A 16,923-nucleotide genomic window follows, 5' to 3' on the forward strand; every position below is an offset into this window, starting at 1 on the left:
GGCATGACATTGATACGAGCTTACCACGGCTTAGGATGTTTCTTGCACACCATAGACATTTTTTAGTTTTTTTGTGTGTGCTATCGTTTTCTATGGCGTAGCCCATTAGGCCTATGACAACATTATCCATTAGGCCACCGCTAGTAAAAAAACTACCCAACCAGTAAGTCGGATTCACTACGTCCAACTCACATTGTTTTCACCCCTTCATCTCCACCCCCAACCCCCCCCCCCCCCCCCCGACCAGCGCCGCTGCCGCCTCTGCTCGACCACGCCGCATATGGGGAAGCATAATGTGAGTTGTCTCTGTTCAACATCGACGAATGCGAGAAGCATGTGGATGTAGATGGGGACGTGCAAGAAGGCGGTACCATGTTCGTATGAGTTCCACATTGATCAACGGAAAACATTCGTCTTCATGTTGATTGCTCTTCTTAATAGTACTACTATCTTGGGTGATGTATGCTTAGTTTGCTATTGTTGCATGTACACCTACTGTACTAGGTAGGGCTAAGCTTTTGGAGGCCATATGTACTAAGTCCTAGTACTGTTCGTTGGTTGTAATAGGTACATGTATATTTGGTCTGGGTTGATGTACCAGAAACAAGTTGTGATCTTTAGTTCTTCCCTCGCGAAGTTTGTCATCCAAACTAAAAAAAATCCAGTATATAGTCATACACATCCCACACTTACAAAATAAACCAACCCATACGTATCAGGTACATGTACAGAGGTTATATGTACCAGGTACATGTGTGTGGTCAAACTAGCTGTACCAGGTCCATGTTCTTGTTGCTTATATGTCACGAATTTGGATCATTGTAATTTATATGTACCAGGTACAAGTGTGCACAGTCAGACTAGCTGTATCAGGTCCATGTTCTTGTTGCTTATATGTCTCGAATTTGGATCAGTGTAATTTATATGCACCACATGTACTTATGTAGGACATGTATGACTATTTTATTATGGACATATACACAGAAACATCACAAGCAGGAGCATTTATTTTTCATGTCATTATTCTCGGATGTTTGCAACATAGAACACATTACAAAATTATGGAAGGTTCAAGGATTCAAACACTATGGCTCGGTGCCCAAATTTAGATACCGGGTCAGCCGGACACGACAAAGATTTAAAGTTCTGCGACTAAAGACAACGACACAGTGCCCAGATTTAGATAATGGGTATGCCATACAAAAGACCTTTTGGGATATAGTTCAGCAGTTTTAGAGAGGCATTTCTAACCATTTGCTTTCAAATCCTTACCATATAACCAAGATTAGGCTATGATGGTAAACCATAGCTTCATTGACGGAGACTCCTCATCTTTCTGGAAACAAATCACTACAGCCTCATCTACCTTCAACCAAGAGTGTTGGCGTTATGCTCGCAACCCACCCTGGATGTCCCTGGCTGATCTGTATGAGTGAAATATATGGTCAGGATCTAATTGCTAGTGATTTAGTGATTCTTGAAAGGACATACATGTTTTTTGGGCATATGCAGATCAAGTTCTAATAGTGCAACGAATCATACTTCCTCCATTTTGGATCGAGATATTTGACATAATGTGGTCCACATTATAGTTCCAGTTATGATGGCTCTCCTATCAGCAACTATAATACTAGTCCAAATTTCGTTTAGAGAGTTAAATTACATTTCAAATATAGTCTTATTTCCTATTAGTACTATAAAATATCCTAGGCGTTGGTTGTTGTGATGGCAATTCAGAAATATTGAATACGGTTTCAGCTTACATGTTCCATCTGAAGCTAAGCGGAAGCAGCCAACAGATACGATAGTACTCTGTTTCTTCCCTGAAGGACTCTGCAGCATCATATGTGAACTACAAAAACAAGTGCCACATTAAATTCTAAAGTGATCTTGCTTCAAACTTCAAAGTCTTCTTATGGGAGCTTTTCTGATCAGAACCAAATATTAACCACCTGATAATCATTTGCTGAAACTTCCATATGCAAGAACAAAACAACAAAATGTGGACTTTTTGGTCCAAATAACCTTACAAATTCAAAATCAAAATGCAAACGAGAAGATATATAATACTCGTAGATGAATAACTCTAGGTCTAGGATATTACCAGAGTAGGTGTGAAGGTATGTAATAGCGTGGGCTACATCGATCCAGAAGGCTATTATGAGCAATGTTTTAAATAGCAGGCTATGGCATTTAGCGGCGACCCTTAAAAACAGCTATAGCTGGGCTATAGCGGGCTATAGCGGAGCTACAGCGGCAAATTGTACATGAAATCATTTAGCGGCAACACCCTCAAACAGCTATAGCGGGGCTATAGCCGGCTATTTAAAACTATGATTATGAGTAATATCATGCCTTGTTCTTGAAACAGGGAAGGAATTAGCAAATGGTACTTTATATGATGGGGGTTTTCTTACTTTGTGAAACTGAGAAAGAATTAGCAAACGATGACAACATTTCGACCAATATGGTTTCCGGTCATGATCAAATCACGACAAATCGAATGGAACAGATGGAAAATAATACGTACTAAATCAGTGACAATTAATATGGATTAGAGGGGTACTGGTAATTAGGAAAGTACAAACTGATGGAAGGACAGACGTCTGATTAAACTAAAGCTCAAGACGAGAATGCATCTTGTATTCTTATTGCCGTACACATGCGACTGTACGAGGGGGACTCTTTCCTATCATTAGTACACAAGCAATTCAATTGAGTACAAAGCTGAAGTATGCGTTCACCAAGCATGGTTGACGAACAATATACTATCAAGCGACAAAATTACAAGAAGAAAAAACGGCATCTTGGATCAGGAGAGCACACACAGGGACCACTGGAGAAAAGGTTCAGGGAAAGCGTGCGCGAACGACGTACGTTGGTGGGAGGCGTCGAGGTCGACGTCGGAGAGGGAGGTCTCCGGCGAGCGCACGTCCGCGGGGGCGAAGCAGGAGCGGAAGGCGGAAGGAGTGTGGGGAACAGATATGTTGACGACGCCGAGCTTCAAGGCGACGAGTCCTTTTCAGCCCTTTTCTTGTTTTTATTCAACACAGGCCGACAGGTCATGTCGTTACTAGGGGAATCAAACCTATAGCCATAGCGACAGACTAGGCCCAGCCCCTGCGTTTAGCAAAACAGTAGGCCTGCTAATGGTTTGCTCGCTACACATATCCCTATGAGCTGGATTCTGGACCAACGGTGAGAACTCCACTCTCGCAAAATGTTCTTTTGTCCTTAACGTGAATTTTTCACAATGGCAGGACCTTGTGCAAGTTCAGGCTGGTCGGACCTCCCCCATCGACCTCCTCATCCAGATACTGCGTCTCCTCGATCTTCCCGAGGCCCTCGTCTCCTCAGAAGTGGCAGTCTGCCCGTCATGGCGTTCTGCATCTGCGGCCGCCGGCAGAGTCCCACCTTGCCGCACACCAGGGCTCGTGTCCTTAGCGGCAGCCTGTGCGTCGTGGATTATGGGATCCTACTGCCACTTCTGAGCTCCGCAACCTCCTGGATGCTGAGAAAACTTTCCAGGTCAGTTTTCCCTGGGGCCAGGCGGTGGCCTGCTGCGGCGCCTTCCATGGCAGGTTAATCATGGCAAACGAGCTCTCGGATCTCGTCCTCTATAACCCCTTCACCACGGCGTCGCTCCCGCTCACCGGATTTGCATCGTGCATCGAGGGGGTTTACGGAGATGAAGGGAACGTCGTGGGCTATCGTTACAGTTGTTACGAGAGTGACAGTGTCTATGTTCCTTGGACAGAATAGCCTGGGTCTCTTGTCTGTCGACAAATTCCCTGAGATAAGACCGAATTGTATCTATTTCACGACTCCCCGTCTCAGGGGGGACGCTTTCGAGCATCGCCATAACCAATGGAACGGTGTGAAGGTCTATGATTTGAGAAATCGGAAGCTGGAGGGTGTTTTTCTGTCGGGTGGTGGTCATTATGGAGGTCTGGTTCACGCCGAGCCTGTGATCACTTAGCAACCATGTCGGAAGATGTTTCGTGCTGCATGCCTAACTGGTGCTTTGCTTTGGGTGTTTCCTTCTAAATTCTGTATGCACTTGTTTGTTCCAGAGAACGTAATGCATAATGAGTTGTCTGTATATAGTACTCCCTCTGTAAACTAATATAAGAGCGTTTAGATCACTATTTTAGTATTCTAAACGTTCTTATATTAGTTTACGAAGGGAGTAGTAGCTAGCATGCTGGCGATCACGAGTTTGTATGATGTCCTATCCCAGCACAAGGTTCAGCGCTTCAGAGGTTTAGATGTGCACCGAGCTAAATATCACTGCTTATAAATTTAAGAGAAAAGTTCAATGCTGAAGATTTGGTTTTCATAAAGATGCATTCTCTCTGTTGGTTCGTTCTGTGCAATGCTTAGCCCTCTGATTCTGCCCAAGAAAGAAATGATAGATTTTTTGTGTGCTCGTATTGTGAACATGCTTTATATTATCTACGCCCCAGGCTGTAAAGTTATTTCGCTCTTTCATCACAGCTTCGAAGTGAAAGAAACAATTGATTTGCTAATTCTCATCAAGACTGGAATTCACAAAGTCTCGTCTAACAGCTTGTAACGGCCAACCTAATAAGGTTTAAGTATATGTCCTTACCATCCCCTCAATTGATTCACTGTAATACCAAACACAAATGCATCATTCTAGTACATCACAAAGATCCAGAATAGCAAACTCCCTCCATTCCATAATAAGTGTCGTGGTTTAAGCTCAAATTTGAACTAAAACCATGTAGTATGCTCTTGAAGGAATAAAAAATATATGTGCTGCAATCATGCCATTTTCGAGCATCGACACTTACTTTTTACAGAGATGCCAACATAAAATATATGTGATTTTATGTTATATTTGCAGCTGTCTCAACTGCTGGACATTTTTTATGGTCATTTTTTTCCTTTAATTTAAATTGGTGTGCACACTGTCTCGAGAGAACAAATCAGTTTTCTGGAGCACCATTTCTTCGAGCACTGTATAAAGTTTTAGAAGTTCAATATTTTAAAAAATTATGCTATATATATGATCTCTAGTGTATAGAAGATAACATCCAAAATTTTACATGCTTTTCCAAGGTCTCGAGCATAGCTATGTCCTATAACCTCCCATGATGAGTTGATTAATCATATGTGTGAACTCAAGCTCTCATCATACTAATCACCATATTAAACTCTCATCCAAATGTACTTAGGAAAACTCATATAATACTCCCTCCGTTCCTAAATATAAGTCTTTGGAGTGATTCCACTATAGACCACATACGGAGCAAAATGAGTGAATCTATACTTAAAATGCATCTATATACATCCATATGTGGTTCATAGTGGAATCTCTACAAAGACTTATATTTAGGAACGGAGGGAGTATGTTTCAACACTTTCTTGGATTTTTTTGATGAAGCACTTTCTTGGAAATTTTGTTGGTGGCGTGGTGCTAACTCAAGCTTTATGAACATGACAGGGAAAAAGCTTTGCCTACAATACCAAAATGATTCCCAGGCAAAGTATCTTGTGCATTGTTATTTCTATTACTCTACTATACATAAATGTGCGCCAACCTTTGGAAGATATTTTGGAATTACAGTACTCTTTGAGAGCACTAGTTTGGGTTAGTCATGATATAATTTTGAAAATGGACAGTGATTTGCTGAAAGTTTACTGAAATAAGGATATAGTCTAAAACAATCAGAAATTGTACTAACTTCCTCCATAAAGAAGGGCTAATTTTATCAGAGCTAGGCATTACTCCCTGATCCAGCTGGATTGGTCAGTAAACAAGCTCTGTATTGTTAAACCTTTGTGGGCGATGCCAAGATGACATTTGGATGCACAAATCCAAGAGAAGCTGGCATAATATCTGAAGTGGTGCTGATGAGCCTAGGTTAAGAAGGAAGTTGCAAATCAAGCAACAATTTTAGGAGTTGTGTTACGTGTTTTAGTGTTTTAATTTATGTATGTTCTATAATTCTGTTACTCTATAATCTATATAATATGCAAAATCTGCTCGATGTGATTGAAGTATGTGGCATCAAGCTATGTGTGCCATGGGCTATGTCTTACTTTCATGTGTTCAACTTTTTCACTTCTATTCTGATTCATGATTCAAGGAAACAACTTTGTATGCTCAAAACTTATTTGATATTGGTTTCTTTGGGGTTCAAGTAATAATCTAGGTTTATTCAAAGATTGAATATATTTATCAATGTCTTTGGATAGGTTGCCTTGTTCGGTTTGCAAAATATGTTCAAGCTTGTTTTTACCTGGCAGCGAGGGCATTCAGCTATTGAAAATTATCCATATGATTGTTGGGAAAATCACATCTTTGCACCAAAAGGGCAAAAAAAATTCCATACGAAGGCCACACACAAAAATTAAACTAAAGCGTTGCGCTTCAGAGGTTCTGCAAAATACATAGCTCTTGTGTTTAGGCTCAATGGCACAAAATCAAGGGAAACACATAAGACACATAAGGTGGAGGTCAGCATATCTATATTCACTAGATTCCAAAGGTATTATGCTTTGGAAATCATGAGATAGGTCCTGAATAAGATGGAAAATCATAGTTAGTAGTCTCAGTTTAACACAGTTTCTGAAGCCAGTTAGACTAAAATCATCTGAAATCGTTTGCCTGAGTTCAAACTCTGAAATTTCTCTCTAGTAACATACAGATTTACTTCATTTTTCACAGACCATTGATTTCACGAATTAGATTTTCTTTTTGCTACAATAGCCATCCTGCCACATACCTACTATCCAAGACCAAACTTCGTAGGCAGGTTGTAGCTTTGGAGCACTGAAGTGGATCAAGGAGCGACACACTCGGTGGCAGCGGTGCAGGATGGCTATGGTCCACCGTACCTTCCTTCCGTGCCCGTGCACTCACCATGGAATATTCAGATCGTGGTTCTATCTGCATCACTGATCATGCCAAGTTACATATAGTTTCCTAGGCAAAAAAATACATAAACGTAATCGGAACATAGCAATCAGTGCACAGGATGACTGAAATTTTTAAAACTAAAAGACTAGTCCACATGATTTGATGAAGCACTCGAGCCATAAAGAAATCATCCTCAACACAATAGGATCAAACAAGTTGTCATCCTGAACACAACAGAACATACATTAGCAACATCTCCTTCTCAGGATTAAACAAGCACTCATCCAGAGGCACCCACATTGAGCTGGGTCTCTATTCAGGTCGCCTGATACATGTGTTCTGAACTAGGACCTGTGCAACAACTACTCCTACAAAATAGTACAGACTCTTGGGTCTCCAGCATTCACACAAGTGACACACAACTCACTGATCTGCTACACAGAACTCACATTTTACACGTCACGCAACACTTTTCTCTGAAACAATCAAACACATACACTATATAATAAAACCAACACCAGAGCGAAGCAACGGTATAGGTCTGTTGCTGGCAACCTTCTTCCATGCTGCTAACACATGAAAATAGCCAAAAGAGAAACAAGAGAAAATTATCATGGAGACAGATGACTCACTTCGGAAAGAAGGGGATTCCCATCAACTCAAGGCAGATTTCCACCCTGAAAATGATATAACAACAGTGAGACCTCACAGAAAAATCATTAGGGGCACTACTTAATTATGGACCAAAATAGCACTTACAAGTTGCAGCATGGCTATAAGACTAGACTGGGCGTGAACCAGACTTCCAATGGACAGATGGTCCCATAATGACCTCCACCTGACGGAAAAGCGGCCTCAAGCGTCCGTTTTTTCAGGTCATAGACCTTAACGCCGCTCCATTGGTTATGGCGATTCTCAAAAGGGCGGCGCTTTCTGAGGCGGGGAGTTGTGAAATATATACAATCTGGTTTTAGGTCAGGGAATTCTTTGGTTGATAAAATGCCTGGGCTATTCTGCCCGACGAATGCCGCATGTCCCCATAGGGCCTTCCCTGAGCTCAGTGCTACCCTTGTCTGACTCTTGAGGTCCAACCTGTCTATTTCAATCCTGACGTTGTTTCCACGGAGCGTGTCAAGAAAGACACGCACCTGCAGGAGATGACCCCAAGGTGTCGAAAGCAAGTACCTAGTGATAACTGGGTCGTCGAACATGTCGTTATCGTCCCCGGCAATGACCGTCTTCTTCCTCGGTTTGTCTAGTCCACCAAAGTCCCATGACTTCAATATCCCTTCCATTGTCACCGCATAGAACCTTCCGCGGTGGTAGATACAATCTGCAAAGCTATCCCCGCTTCTTTGGATCACTGAAACTTGTTGCCAATGGCTGTCTCCTATCCTCGCAGAAGATAGCCTCTTGCCGTCCAGGTGGATGACCAGAGCGACGGCACGACAAGTGGACAGAGGACCGGACAGCACAACCTTGTCGTAGAAACACCTGCCGGGAGACTGCACACCATGAACATGTTCCGTCATGTAACACCCGTAACGATAGCCCACGATCTTCCCTTCATCTCCGTAGACCCCCTCGATGCACGACGCAAAACCGGTGATTGGGGGGAGCGGGATCAACGCCGCGGTGAAGGGGTTATATAGGACGAGATCCGAGAGCTCATTTGCCATGATTAACCAGCCATGGGAGGCGCCGCAGCAGGCCACAGCCTGCCCCCTGGGAAAGCTGACCTGAAAAGTTCTATCAGGATCCAGTAGGTTGCGGAGCTCAGTAGTAGCAGCAGGATCCCATAACCCACGACGTACACGCCGATGCTGATCCCCTACCGAAAGAGGATCGTCCGCCAAGGACATGAGCCACGGCGTGCGGCGAGGTGGGGCAGCGCCTGCGGCCGCAGATGCAGAACACCAAGACGGGCAGACAGCGCGGAAGGCAAGGGCCTCCGGGAGCTCAAGGAGATGCACTATCCGGATCAGGAGGTCGATGGGGAGGTCTGACCAGCCTGAACTTGCATAAGGTCCTGCCATCGTGAAAATTTTGCGTTATATTCTTTTAGGAAAAAAGAACAGGTAAGCAGATGTATATAACGAAGCTAACAAGCCCGTGTACAATGCCCACTCGGGATACCGAAGGAACAAGTATACAATTCAAATTGGCAAGCCGATTTCTACTATCATTCGGATTGACTGAGCCACTGAAAGAGCAAAACAAAACTTTTCAGCACAGCGCGAGTTAACTGACGGCCGCGGCAAAATCGGCTGATTGCCAGCAAAATCGCATCAACATTTTTGGTAGAAACAGAGTGCACAGAACGAAACCAACAGATTCATCTTTATATGAGAATAATATATAATCCGTACGGTTGATTGCCAGCAAAATCGAATCTTTGCGACAAAAAAAGAAGAGAAAAAAAAAACAGCCCCCCTCAATAACACTACACACACAACTCATAAAAATTGGATCTTTCTAATCGTTGAGCGACAGATTAAGGTATGCTTACCCATAGCTGTGGCCTTCGGAAACTCATCATCGAGGGAGATAGGAGGGGCAGCTGTGGAAGTATCTCCAATGGTCTTCTCTTCATCTGAAAGGAAAGAAAGGGGATCCGAATCAGGGGATGCGTGAAATCCGGCCGGTGAGGAGGAGCGGCAGGGGGATGCTGCCACTGTCGTGCCGGCGGCGTAGGTCGAGGGCTGCCATGGCGGGGGCATATGGGGTGGGGGGTGGGGGGTGGGGGGTTGCTGGATTTGCGGCGGCCTGGGTGGGTGCGAGGAGCGGAGCCAGTTCCTTGGCTCGATTGGTGGTGAGTGTGGGGGATTGGGGAAAGAGGCAGGGTCAAAGACAAATATTTCTTTTACGAGTATTAATTATATATACTGTGGCTTTTTTTTTGAGACAAACTCGTGAAACTTTTATTCAACTGTCACAATGTTTACAGGGACGAACAAAAGATCGCCGGGGTGGCCTAACCAGACATGGCGGCCCGTCCCCAACATTAATGCATGCTTCGCGAGGTTGTGAGCCTCAAAGTTCGAGGATCTAAATTCATGACTAAAAGAACACGAAGAGAAAAAACGAGCTATGTCCGTTATTTCATGTACCACTGCTCCATATGCTACTGCCGTTCCTCCTTTGATCGCCTCCACCGCTGCCATGCAATCCGAGGCGATGAAAACTTTCTGCTCGTACAAATCATCGACAAGCGTCAGCACTTCCCTGGTAGCTAGAACTTCAAGCACCTCCGGGTCCTCTATGTTGTTGAAAACAACTGCCGAGGCCCCCAAATACACACCCGATGCATCGCGGCAAACGGCTCTCACAGCCCCCCTTCCACCAGCACGCGGCACAGCTGCATTGACATTAATCTTAACATGATCATCCGGTGGTGGCTGCCAAACAATAGAGCGAGCCCTTGGAGTTGTCAGTGACCTGTCAATAGGTTCCTGTATGTGCTTTAAATCAGCCAAGTAGCTAGTGACAAAACCATGAGTAGCGAATGGAGTTTTGTAAATTCCTTCATGGATTATCTTTCTCCTTGCCGCCCAAATCGCCTATAATGTGACAATCATGGTAGCGAATTCCTTTTGAGGAAGCGATTCGCTCATCAGAAAGAGCCATCTCTTTGCCTGTTCGTCTCTCTGCATACACATATGCTGCACCATATCCTCATTTGATAGAGCCCACACGCATCGGGCGTAGTTACAGTCGAGAAGAGAATGGCGCCAGTTGTCATCTGCTCCGCATAACGCACACACATGCGATGATGACATGTTTCGACGGTGCAGAACATCACCGGTAGGAAGTGAATGACGAGCCAGCCTCCATGTGAATATTTTCAGTTTTGAAGGAACTTGCAGTCCCCAAATAGATGACCATCCTTTGGATTCTCCGCTGGACATATCCTCGGCCTCATCTAGCCAGTCCTCCCTTCCCATCTTCATCTTATGGATCAATTTGTAAGCTGATTTTACTGAGAAACGGCCCCTCGGATCGCCCGACCATGTCCAAAAATCGTCCACTTGTCTAGTACAGAGGGGGATCTTCAGGATTGCCTCCGCATCAGCGGGAACAAAGACTTGGCGTACTACCTCCTCTCTCCAGCATGCCATGGTTGGTTCGATCAGATCGCTTACCATCTGCGGTGGATCAGCTACCCGAGGCAGAAAAGGTTTCATTAGGCCACTTCTCGGAAGCCAGTTATGGAGTCAAATTCTGGTCGTTGCTCCATCGCCAATACGCCTGATGATCCCATGGTTCAATACATTTCTTCCATCAATAATAGCTCGCCAGACTTGCGATGGATGGGGGCCTAACTCCGCCTCCAATAAGGTCGTCAATGGGTAGTAGACTGCCTTGAGAATGCGAGCACTTAGGGAGTCCGGTTCTTGTAAAAGACGCCAAGCCTGTCTTGACAGTAGGGCAACGTTGAAGATCTCAAGATCCCTAAAACCCAGCCCCCCAAGTCCTTTGGCCTTGTCATGACATCCCACGAGACCCAGCATGGCTTCCTTCTTCCTTGTTTGCTGCCCCACCAAAACTGCCGTATGATGGATGTTACACTCTCGCAAACTCCTCTAGGAAGTCTAAAGCAAGACATTGAAAATACTGGGATCGCTTGTGCGACCGACTTGATGAGGACTTCCTTTCCACCAACCGAAAGCATTTTCTGCATCCATCCTCTTACTTTCTCCCACACTCTGTCTCGAAGGTACTTGAACGTGCCATTTTTTGAGTGACCGACCTTCGTTTGGCAGCCCTAAATATCTGTCACTCAAAGATTCATTATGGACATTTAGTCTTTGCATGACACCTTGCTTAAGAGAATCTGGACAACCTCTGCTAAAGAAAACAAAAGATTTTTCATGATTTATTCTCTGTCCCGAGGCTCCACAATAAGTACCCAGCAGGTTTGATACCAACTCTGCTCCCTCCACACTTGACTTAAAAAGCAACAGGCTATCGTCTGCGAACAATAGATGGCTAACAGTTGGGGCTGTAGGGGCCACCTTGATGCCACCAAACGCAGATGACTGAGAACTGGACTTCAAAAGGCACGACAGGCCCTCTGCTGCAAGTAAGAAAAGGTAGGGGGAGATCGGATCTCCCTGTCGAATACCCCTTGAGGGTTTAAACTGCTCTAGCTTTTCCCCATTCAACAACACAGAAAATGATACTGATTTCACCATCCCCATGATAATGTCCACCCAAGCAGACGAGAAACCTAGCTTGAGCATTATGGCCTGAAGATAATCCCACTCCAAGCGATCATATGCTTTCATCATATCAAGTTTCAGTGCACAACTGCTATTGGTTTTTGATCAGTTCCTCTTCATGAAATGCAAACACTCGTACGCACATATAATGTTATCGGATATCAATCTGCCGAGAACAAATGCTGACTGTTCTTCGGAAATAATGTCAGGTAGTATGACCTTCAGCCTATTAGCTATGACTTTTGAGGCAATTTTATAGAGCACGTTACAAAGGCTAATAGGTCTGAATTGAGAGAGGTGGGTTGGACTTGTTACCTTTGGGATCAAAACTAAGATAGTGTCATTAATTGCCTCTGCACTCTCCTCTCCCTTTATAATCCTGAGAACCACCTTTGTCACCTCGTCCCCACAGATCTCCCAATGGCGCTGGTAAAAATGTGCGGGGAAACCATCCGGACCAGGTGCCTTCGTTGGGAACATTTGGAAGAGCGCTGCCTTGACCTCATTACTGGTATACGGAGCACACAACTCCTCATTTATAGCCGGCGTTACCCTCGCAGGGACATGCATAAGAACCTCCTCCATCCCGGTCACACCCTCTGTGGTGTATAGGGACTTGTAGAAATCTGTCACCATAATTCTCAGTTCAGCCGGATCATCTGTGAGCACTCCTAGGGGGTTTTGCAAGGCCTTGATCATATTTCGTTTCCGCCTCATGCTGGCTCTCATATGGAAGAATTTTGTATTTCTATCTCCCGATGACAACCACTGCAACCGCGACCTCTGACGCCACATTAATTCCTCTCGATGATAAAGCTCCACCAGCTTCTCATTAATCTTCAACTCAATATGAGTCGGCCCCGTCCGTGCCGGGTCGCTCCGGAGCTGCTCTAACTGGCATTTAGCTTCTTTAATTTGCTTTCGCACGCTCCCAAAAGTATCCTTACCCCAAACAGCGAGATCCTTCGAGATTGAGAGCAGCTTGTCCCGAAAATCTCCAACTCCATACCCTGGTGTCACCGCATTCCATCTTGATATGATCGTGTCTCACCACTCCTCATGTGTTTCCCACATCACTTCGTACCGGAACTGTTGGTTTGATCGTTGCTGTTGCGAGTCCGTCTCCAGCAAGATAGGCCCATGATCTGAAGACGCAGACATGATATGGCTAACGTGTGCTAGCGGGAACCTTGCCATCCAACTCGGCGTTGCTAGTGCGCGATCAAGGCGAACGCGCGTGTACGAGCCACCCCTCACCTTCTTCTCAAACGTCCAAAAGCGGCCCTGATAGCCCAGATCCATCAACTTGCAAATATCAACAGTATCTCGGAAGGCTTGAATTTGTGCATTACTACGATTAGCAGCACCTTGATGTTCTTCCGGACATAGAACTTCGTTGAAATCCCCCATGCAGAGCCATGGAAGGTCATTCAAAATTGATAAACCTTTCATCAGATCCCAAGTTTGGCTCCTCAAATGAGTTTGAGCCTCACCATATACAAAGGTCAACCTCCAAGGATCTTGGCCAGCCTCCTGAATTCTAGCATCAATGTGATAGACGGAGTCACCTAAAATCTGAACATCTATAGTGTTATTCCAGAAAATACCCATACCTCCACTTCTCCCTTGGCTATCAATAGCATATGCATGATCATATCCCAACGTGTTTGCAAAAGCTTCAACCCGCACACCACTTATCTGTGTTTCAACAATGCATAACACGCCAGGGGCAAACTTCCTCGCGAACTCGCGAAGTTCTCGAACTGCCGCCGATTTGCCCGCGCCACGACAGTTCCAACATAGGGCACTCATTGGGCTCGGCGGCGCTCCTCGAAGGAGCCCGCCAAATTCTTCACGGCCGAAATCGATCCATCTGAACCATCATCATCTACCTTAGACCTCTTCGGGTCTCTCTGGGGAGGAGGACTTGGCAGATTGCTTCCAACAGGAACAATCGCTAGATGCATGCCACTAGCGGTGTCAGGTGGCATACCAACAGAAGCTAAGCCACTCTTGTGTTTCTCCTGTCTGTCTTGTCTCTTCCTGGTTAAGTTGTCAGTGTCCATCTCGCTAGCCACTTTTGCTGGTTCAGTGATTGATACCCACGCCCTGCTCCAGAACCATACACGCTGACAAAATCCTCCCGATCTTGTGATCGGCCTCCGTTTGATCTGCCTCCGGATCGGCCACCGCGGCGACCACCACGACGACCGCGGCCCTCTCCAAGGCCTCTACCCGATCTCATAAACCAATCAGCCCTGAGTTCCTTGAACACTAATGCAGATGGTGGGTGGATCCCGTTACCATGTTCTTTGTATAAGTGACCAAGCATCCCACAGACAGCGCACCAGTCAGGGAGCCGCTCGTACTTTACTTTGTAAATCTGCCTTTTCCCCTCTCTAACCATGGATACCGCATTCTTGAGAGGTTTGTGCACATTGATTCGTACCCAGACACGATAAAAATTCCCGGTGAAGTCATGGGACTGGGTTTCAGCAAAGAGAACCTCACCAACCTTAGAAGCCATGGGCTGGATCAGATGAGCATAAAGATCCGGCACATCATGAATTTGGATCCAAATATCAATACTCTCGAGTTTGATCGTCGAGGGTTTTGTAATACCATCATAGGGAGCTAGCAGCACCGCATCTCCCCTAAAGTTCCATGGGCCTTCATGCATAACGCGTTCCCAATCCCCCAAACATGTGAACTGGACAGTGTACAGATTGTCCTCCAATGGTTTGAACTTCGCTTCTTGGGCCACGTCCCAGGCCGCCCGCATATTCCTGTAGAACTAGGTCTGGCTGTAGGTTTTGCTTGTATTGACCTTTATCAACGCTACCCATCTTGGCGATTCCGGCGGAGCATCCTTCTCGTCGAAGACGACGTCGTCCAGATCCTCCTCCCGGAGGCCTAGCTCCTGCATCATCTTCTCAACATCGCTGATCCCCGAGGAGCTCGAAGCTCCCTCAGCAGCCATCTAGATCACTGACCCGATGACGAACAGATAGGGTTTCTGAGGTGGAACCCTAAAACCTCGCTGCGTCCCGAACCAGGCCAAGAGCGAGCGGCGACCCCAGGGCGCCCCTTGGTCACTCCTAGTAGGGAGACGGGACGGGAACCAGCAGCAGGGAAGGGACAAGACTCAACGGCGGCGACCAGATCGCCCCGAGAGAAATACGAAACCCTAACGAGAGGGAAGCGGGCATATATATATATATATATATATATATATATATATATATATATATATATATATATATATATATATATATATTGTGGCTAATCCTGAGAGTTGGGCCGGGTCGGGCAAGCCCGGCATGGCCTGGTCGTGCTTCGGGCCATGTTGAGCTCAGGCCAGCATGCCGTGCCGTATGGCCCGGATTTAATCCGGCAATTCAACCCATGAGCGGCCGCACCGACCTGAATGGGGTGGTATGGGTCGTCATCTTCATCCATGCGTAAGCCCGATGGATAACCCAATTAGTGATGGTATGGTATGAACATAAAGTCATGCCCATGGGTCGCCTGATAAGTAGTACTCCCTCTGCAAAGAAATATAAGAGCATTTAGATCACTACGGAGGGAGTAATAATGAAATATGTATTTTATTTTATATGACATCATTGTTCTCCAAATATGCAGAAGAATGGCTCTTTCTAAATACATCCCTTTTTATTCATTATGACAACAAGTATTTTCGGACGAAGGAAATACTTATGAAGATGCAGACTATACATTCACAGAATGCCGCCAAGGATATGTTGATTTCCGTGCTGGACAAGTGGAGAGATAAGCCCATAAAAGAATTAACGTTTGCTTTTTTTAGGGATCTCATACTTTATTAATTAGAAACTATGTTCATAGGGATACAAAGGGGGTCATGAGGGGATAGAAGCCACAAATGGCGACCCTGTGGAAGTGAGATAGAAAATTTCACAAGGTTGTGCGCCTCTAGATTCAAAGCACGACCTTTAAATACAAAATCACAACTAGCAAAATACCCTTTTCTATTATTTATCCCCTTTTTGCTAAGTACACGGTACGTGCAACATGTTGGCCTTGGTAATAATGGTGCAATATGTTGGCCTGTTGGGCTTCTAAAGGCTAAAAAGCCAATCAGCTTGTCTCCTGCCTTATAAGTACACGGTCACATTCACCTAAAAAAAGTACACGGTCACATTGACCTAAAAAAATGTACACGGTCACATGATAAAAAAAATATGATCTAAAAAAGAACAATGTACACGGTCACATGGACAACAAACTGCACACTCGCAGCTTATTTAGTACCATCGCCTACAAATGCGCGTGGGAGGTGGAGCTATCGAACACAATAAGCTCTGGGAGATGGGCGCCTCCTTGCGCTGTCCACGTTGGCAGGATGTGTACTGTTTGCTTTGGCCAATGGGAGCTCCAGTTCGTGTCCACGTCAATGCTCGTTTTGGCCAATGGGAGCGCTAGTTGTGTGAACGCCAACGCTGGTCCGCGGTGCTCACTTGGCCACATCGACTTCGAAGTGCGAAGCAATGGGCGATTGGAACGGCAAGAGCGATCGGGCAGACCAGCTCGCGATCGACACGTTTTATTTGTTTATCGGACTCTGCAAGTGGTCCCAGGTTTGTTCAACGGCCTGCTGTCAGTGGCGTGGGTTGTTCTGTGTGGTGTGGTCGTTGCATGGACGTCTGTTGGCTCCTACGCAATGTCAGGTGTGGGCTGGAGTGCTTCTTTCAGTTCACATGCCGCTCGTGGTTTTTTCGTCTGTATTGTGGCCCTGGTTTTCTATGGGTCTGAACCGTCAGTGTCTGCAGT

At 45.5% G+C, this 16,923-nt stretch overlaps 1 protein-coding gene and 1 pseudogene across 3 annotated transcripts; one reads left to right on the forward strand and one right to left on the reverse strand.

Annotated features, from left to right (window-relative positions):
• Positions 1-989: 989 nt before the first annotated feature.
• Positions 990-15,270, reverse strand: LOC125517329 (uncharacterized). 3 transcript variants are annotated; one of them, XR_015607700.1, is made up of 6 exons: positions 9,399-15,270; positions 7,649-8,918; positions 7,522-7,566; positions 6,756-6,919; positions 1,764-1,852; positions 990-1,424 (listed from the first exon to the last, which is right to left on the reverse strand). XR_015607700.1 is itself a non-coding variant. In XM_087527152.1 (3 exons), the coding sequence occupies exons 1-2, from the start codon at positions 9,607-9,609 to the stop codon at positions 7,663-7,665; spliced, it is 1,467 nt and encodes a 488-aa protein (XP_087383278.1). In that variant the 5' UTR covers positions 9,610-15,269; the 3' UTR covers positions 7,115-7,566; positions 7,649-7,662. The 3 variants fall into 3 exon arrangements, 1 of the variants encoding a protein (XP_087383278.1); XR_015607699.1 differs by having other exon boundaries at positions 6,756-6,927; XM_087527152.1 differs by lacking the exons at positions 990-1,424; positions 1,764-1,852; positions 6,756-6,919 and having other exon boundaries at positions 7,115-7,566; positions 9,399-15,269.
• LOC147964536 (F-box protein At3g07870-like) lies at positions 3,254-3,818 on the forward strand (annotated as a pseudogene).
• Positions 15,271-16,923: the final 1,653 nt, after the last annotated feature.

The sequence above is a fragment of the Triticum urartu genome, chromosome 6A (assembly GCF_056163025.1).
Source record: "Triticum urartu cultivar PI428250 chromosome 6A, HENAU_Tu73, whole genome shotgun sequence".
NCBI lineage: Eukaryota > Viridiplantae > Streptophyta > Magnoliopsida > Poales > Poaceae > Triticum > Triticum urartu.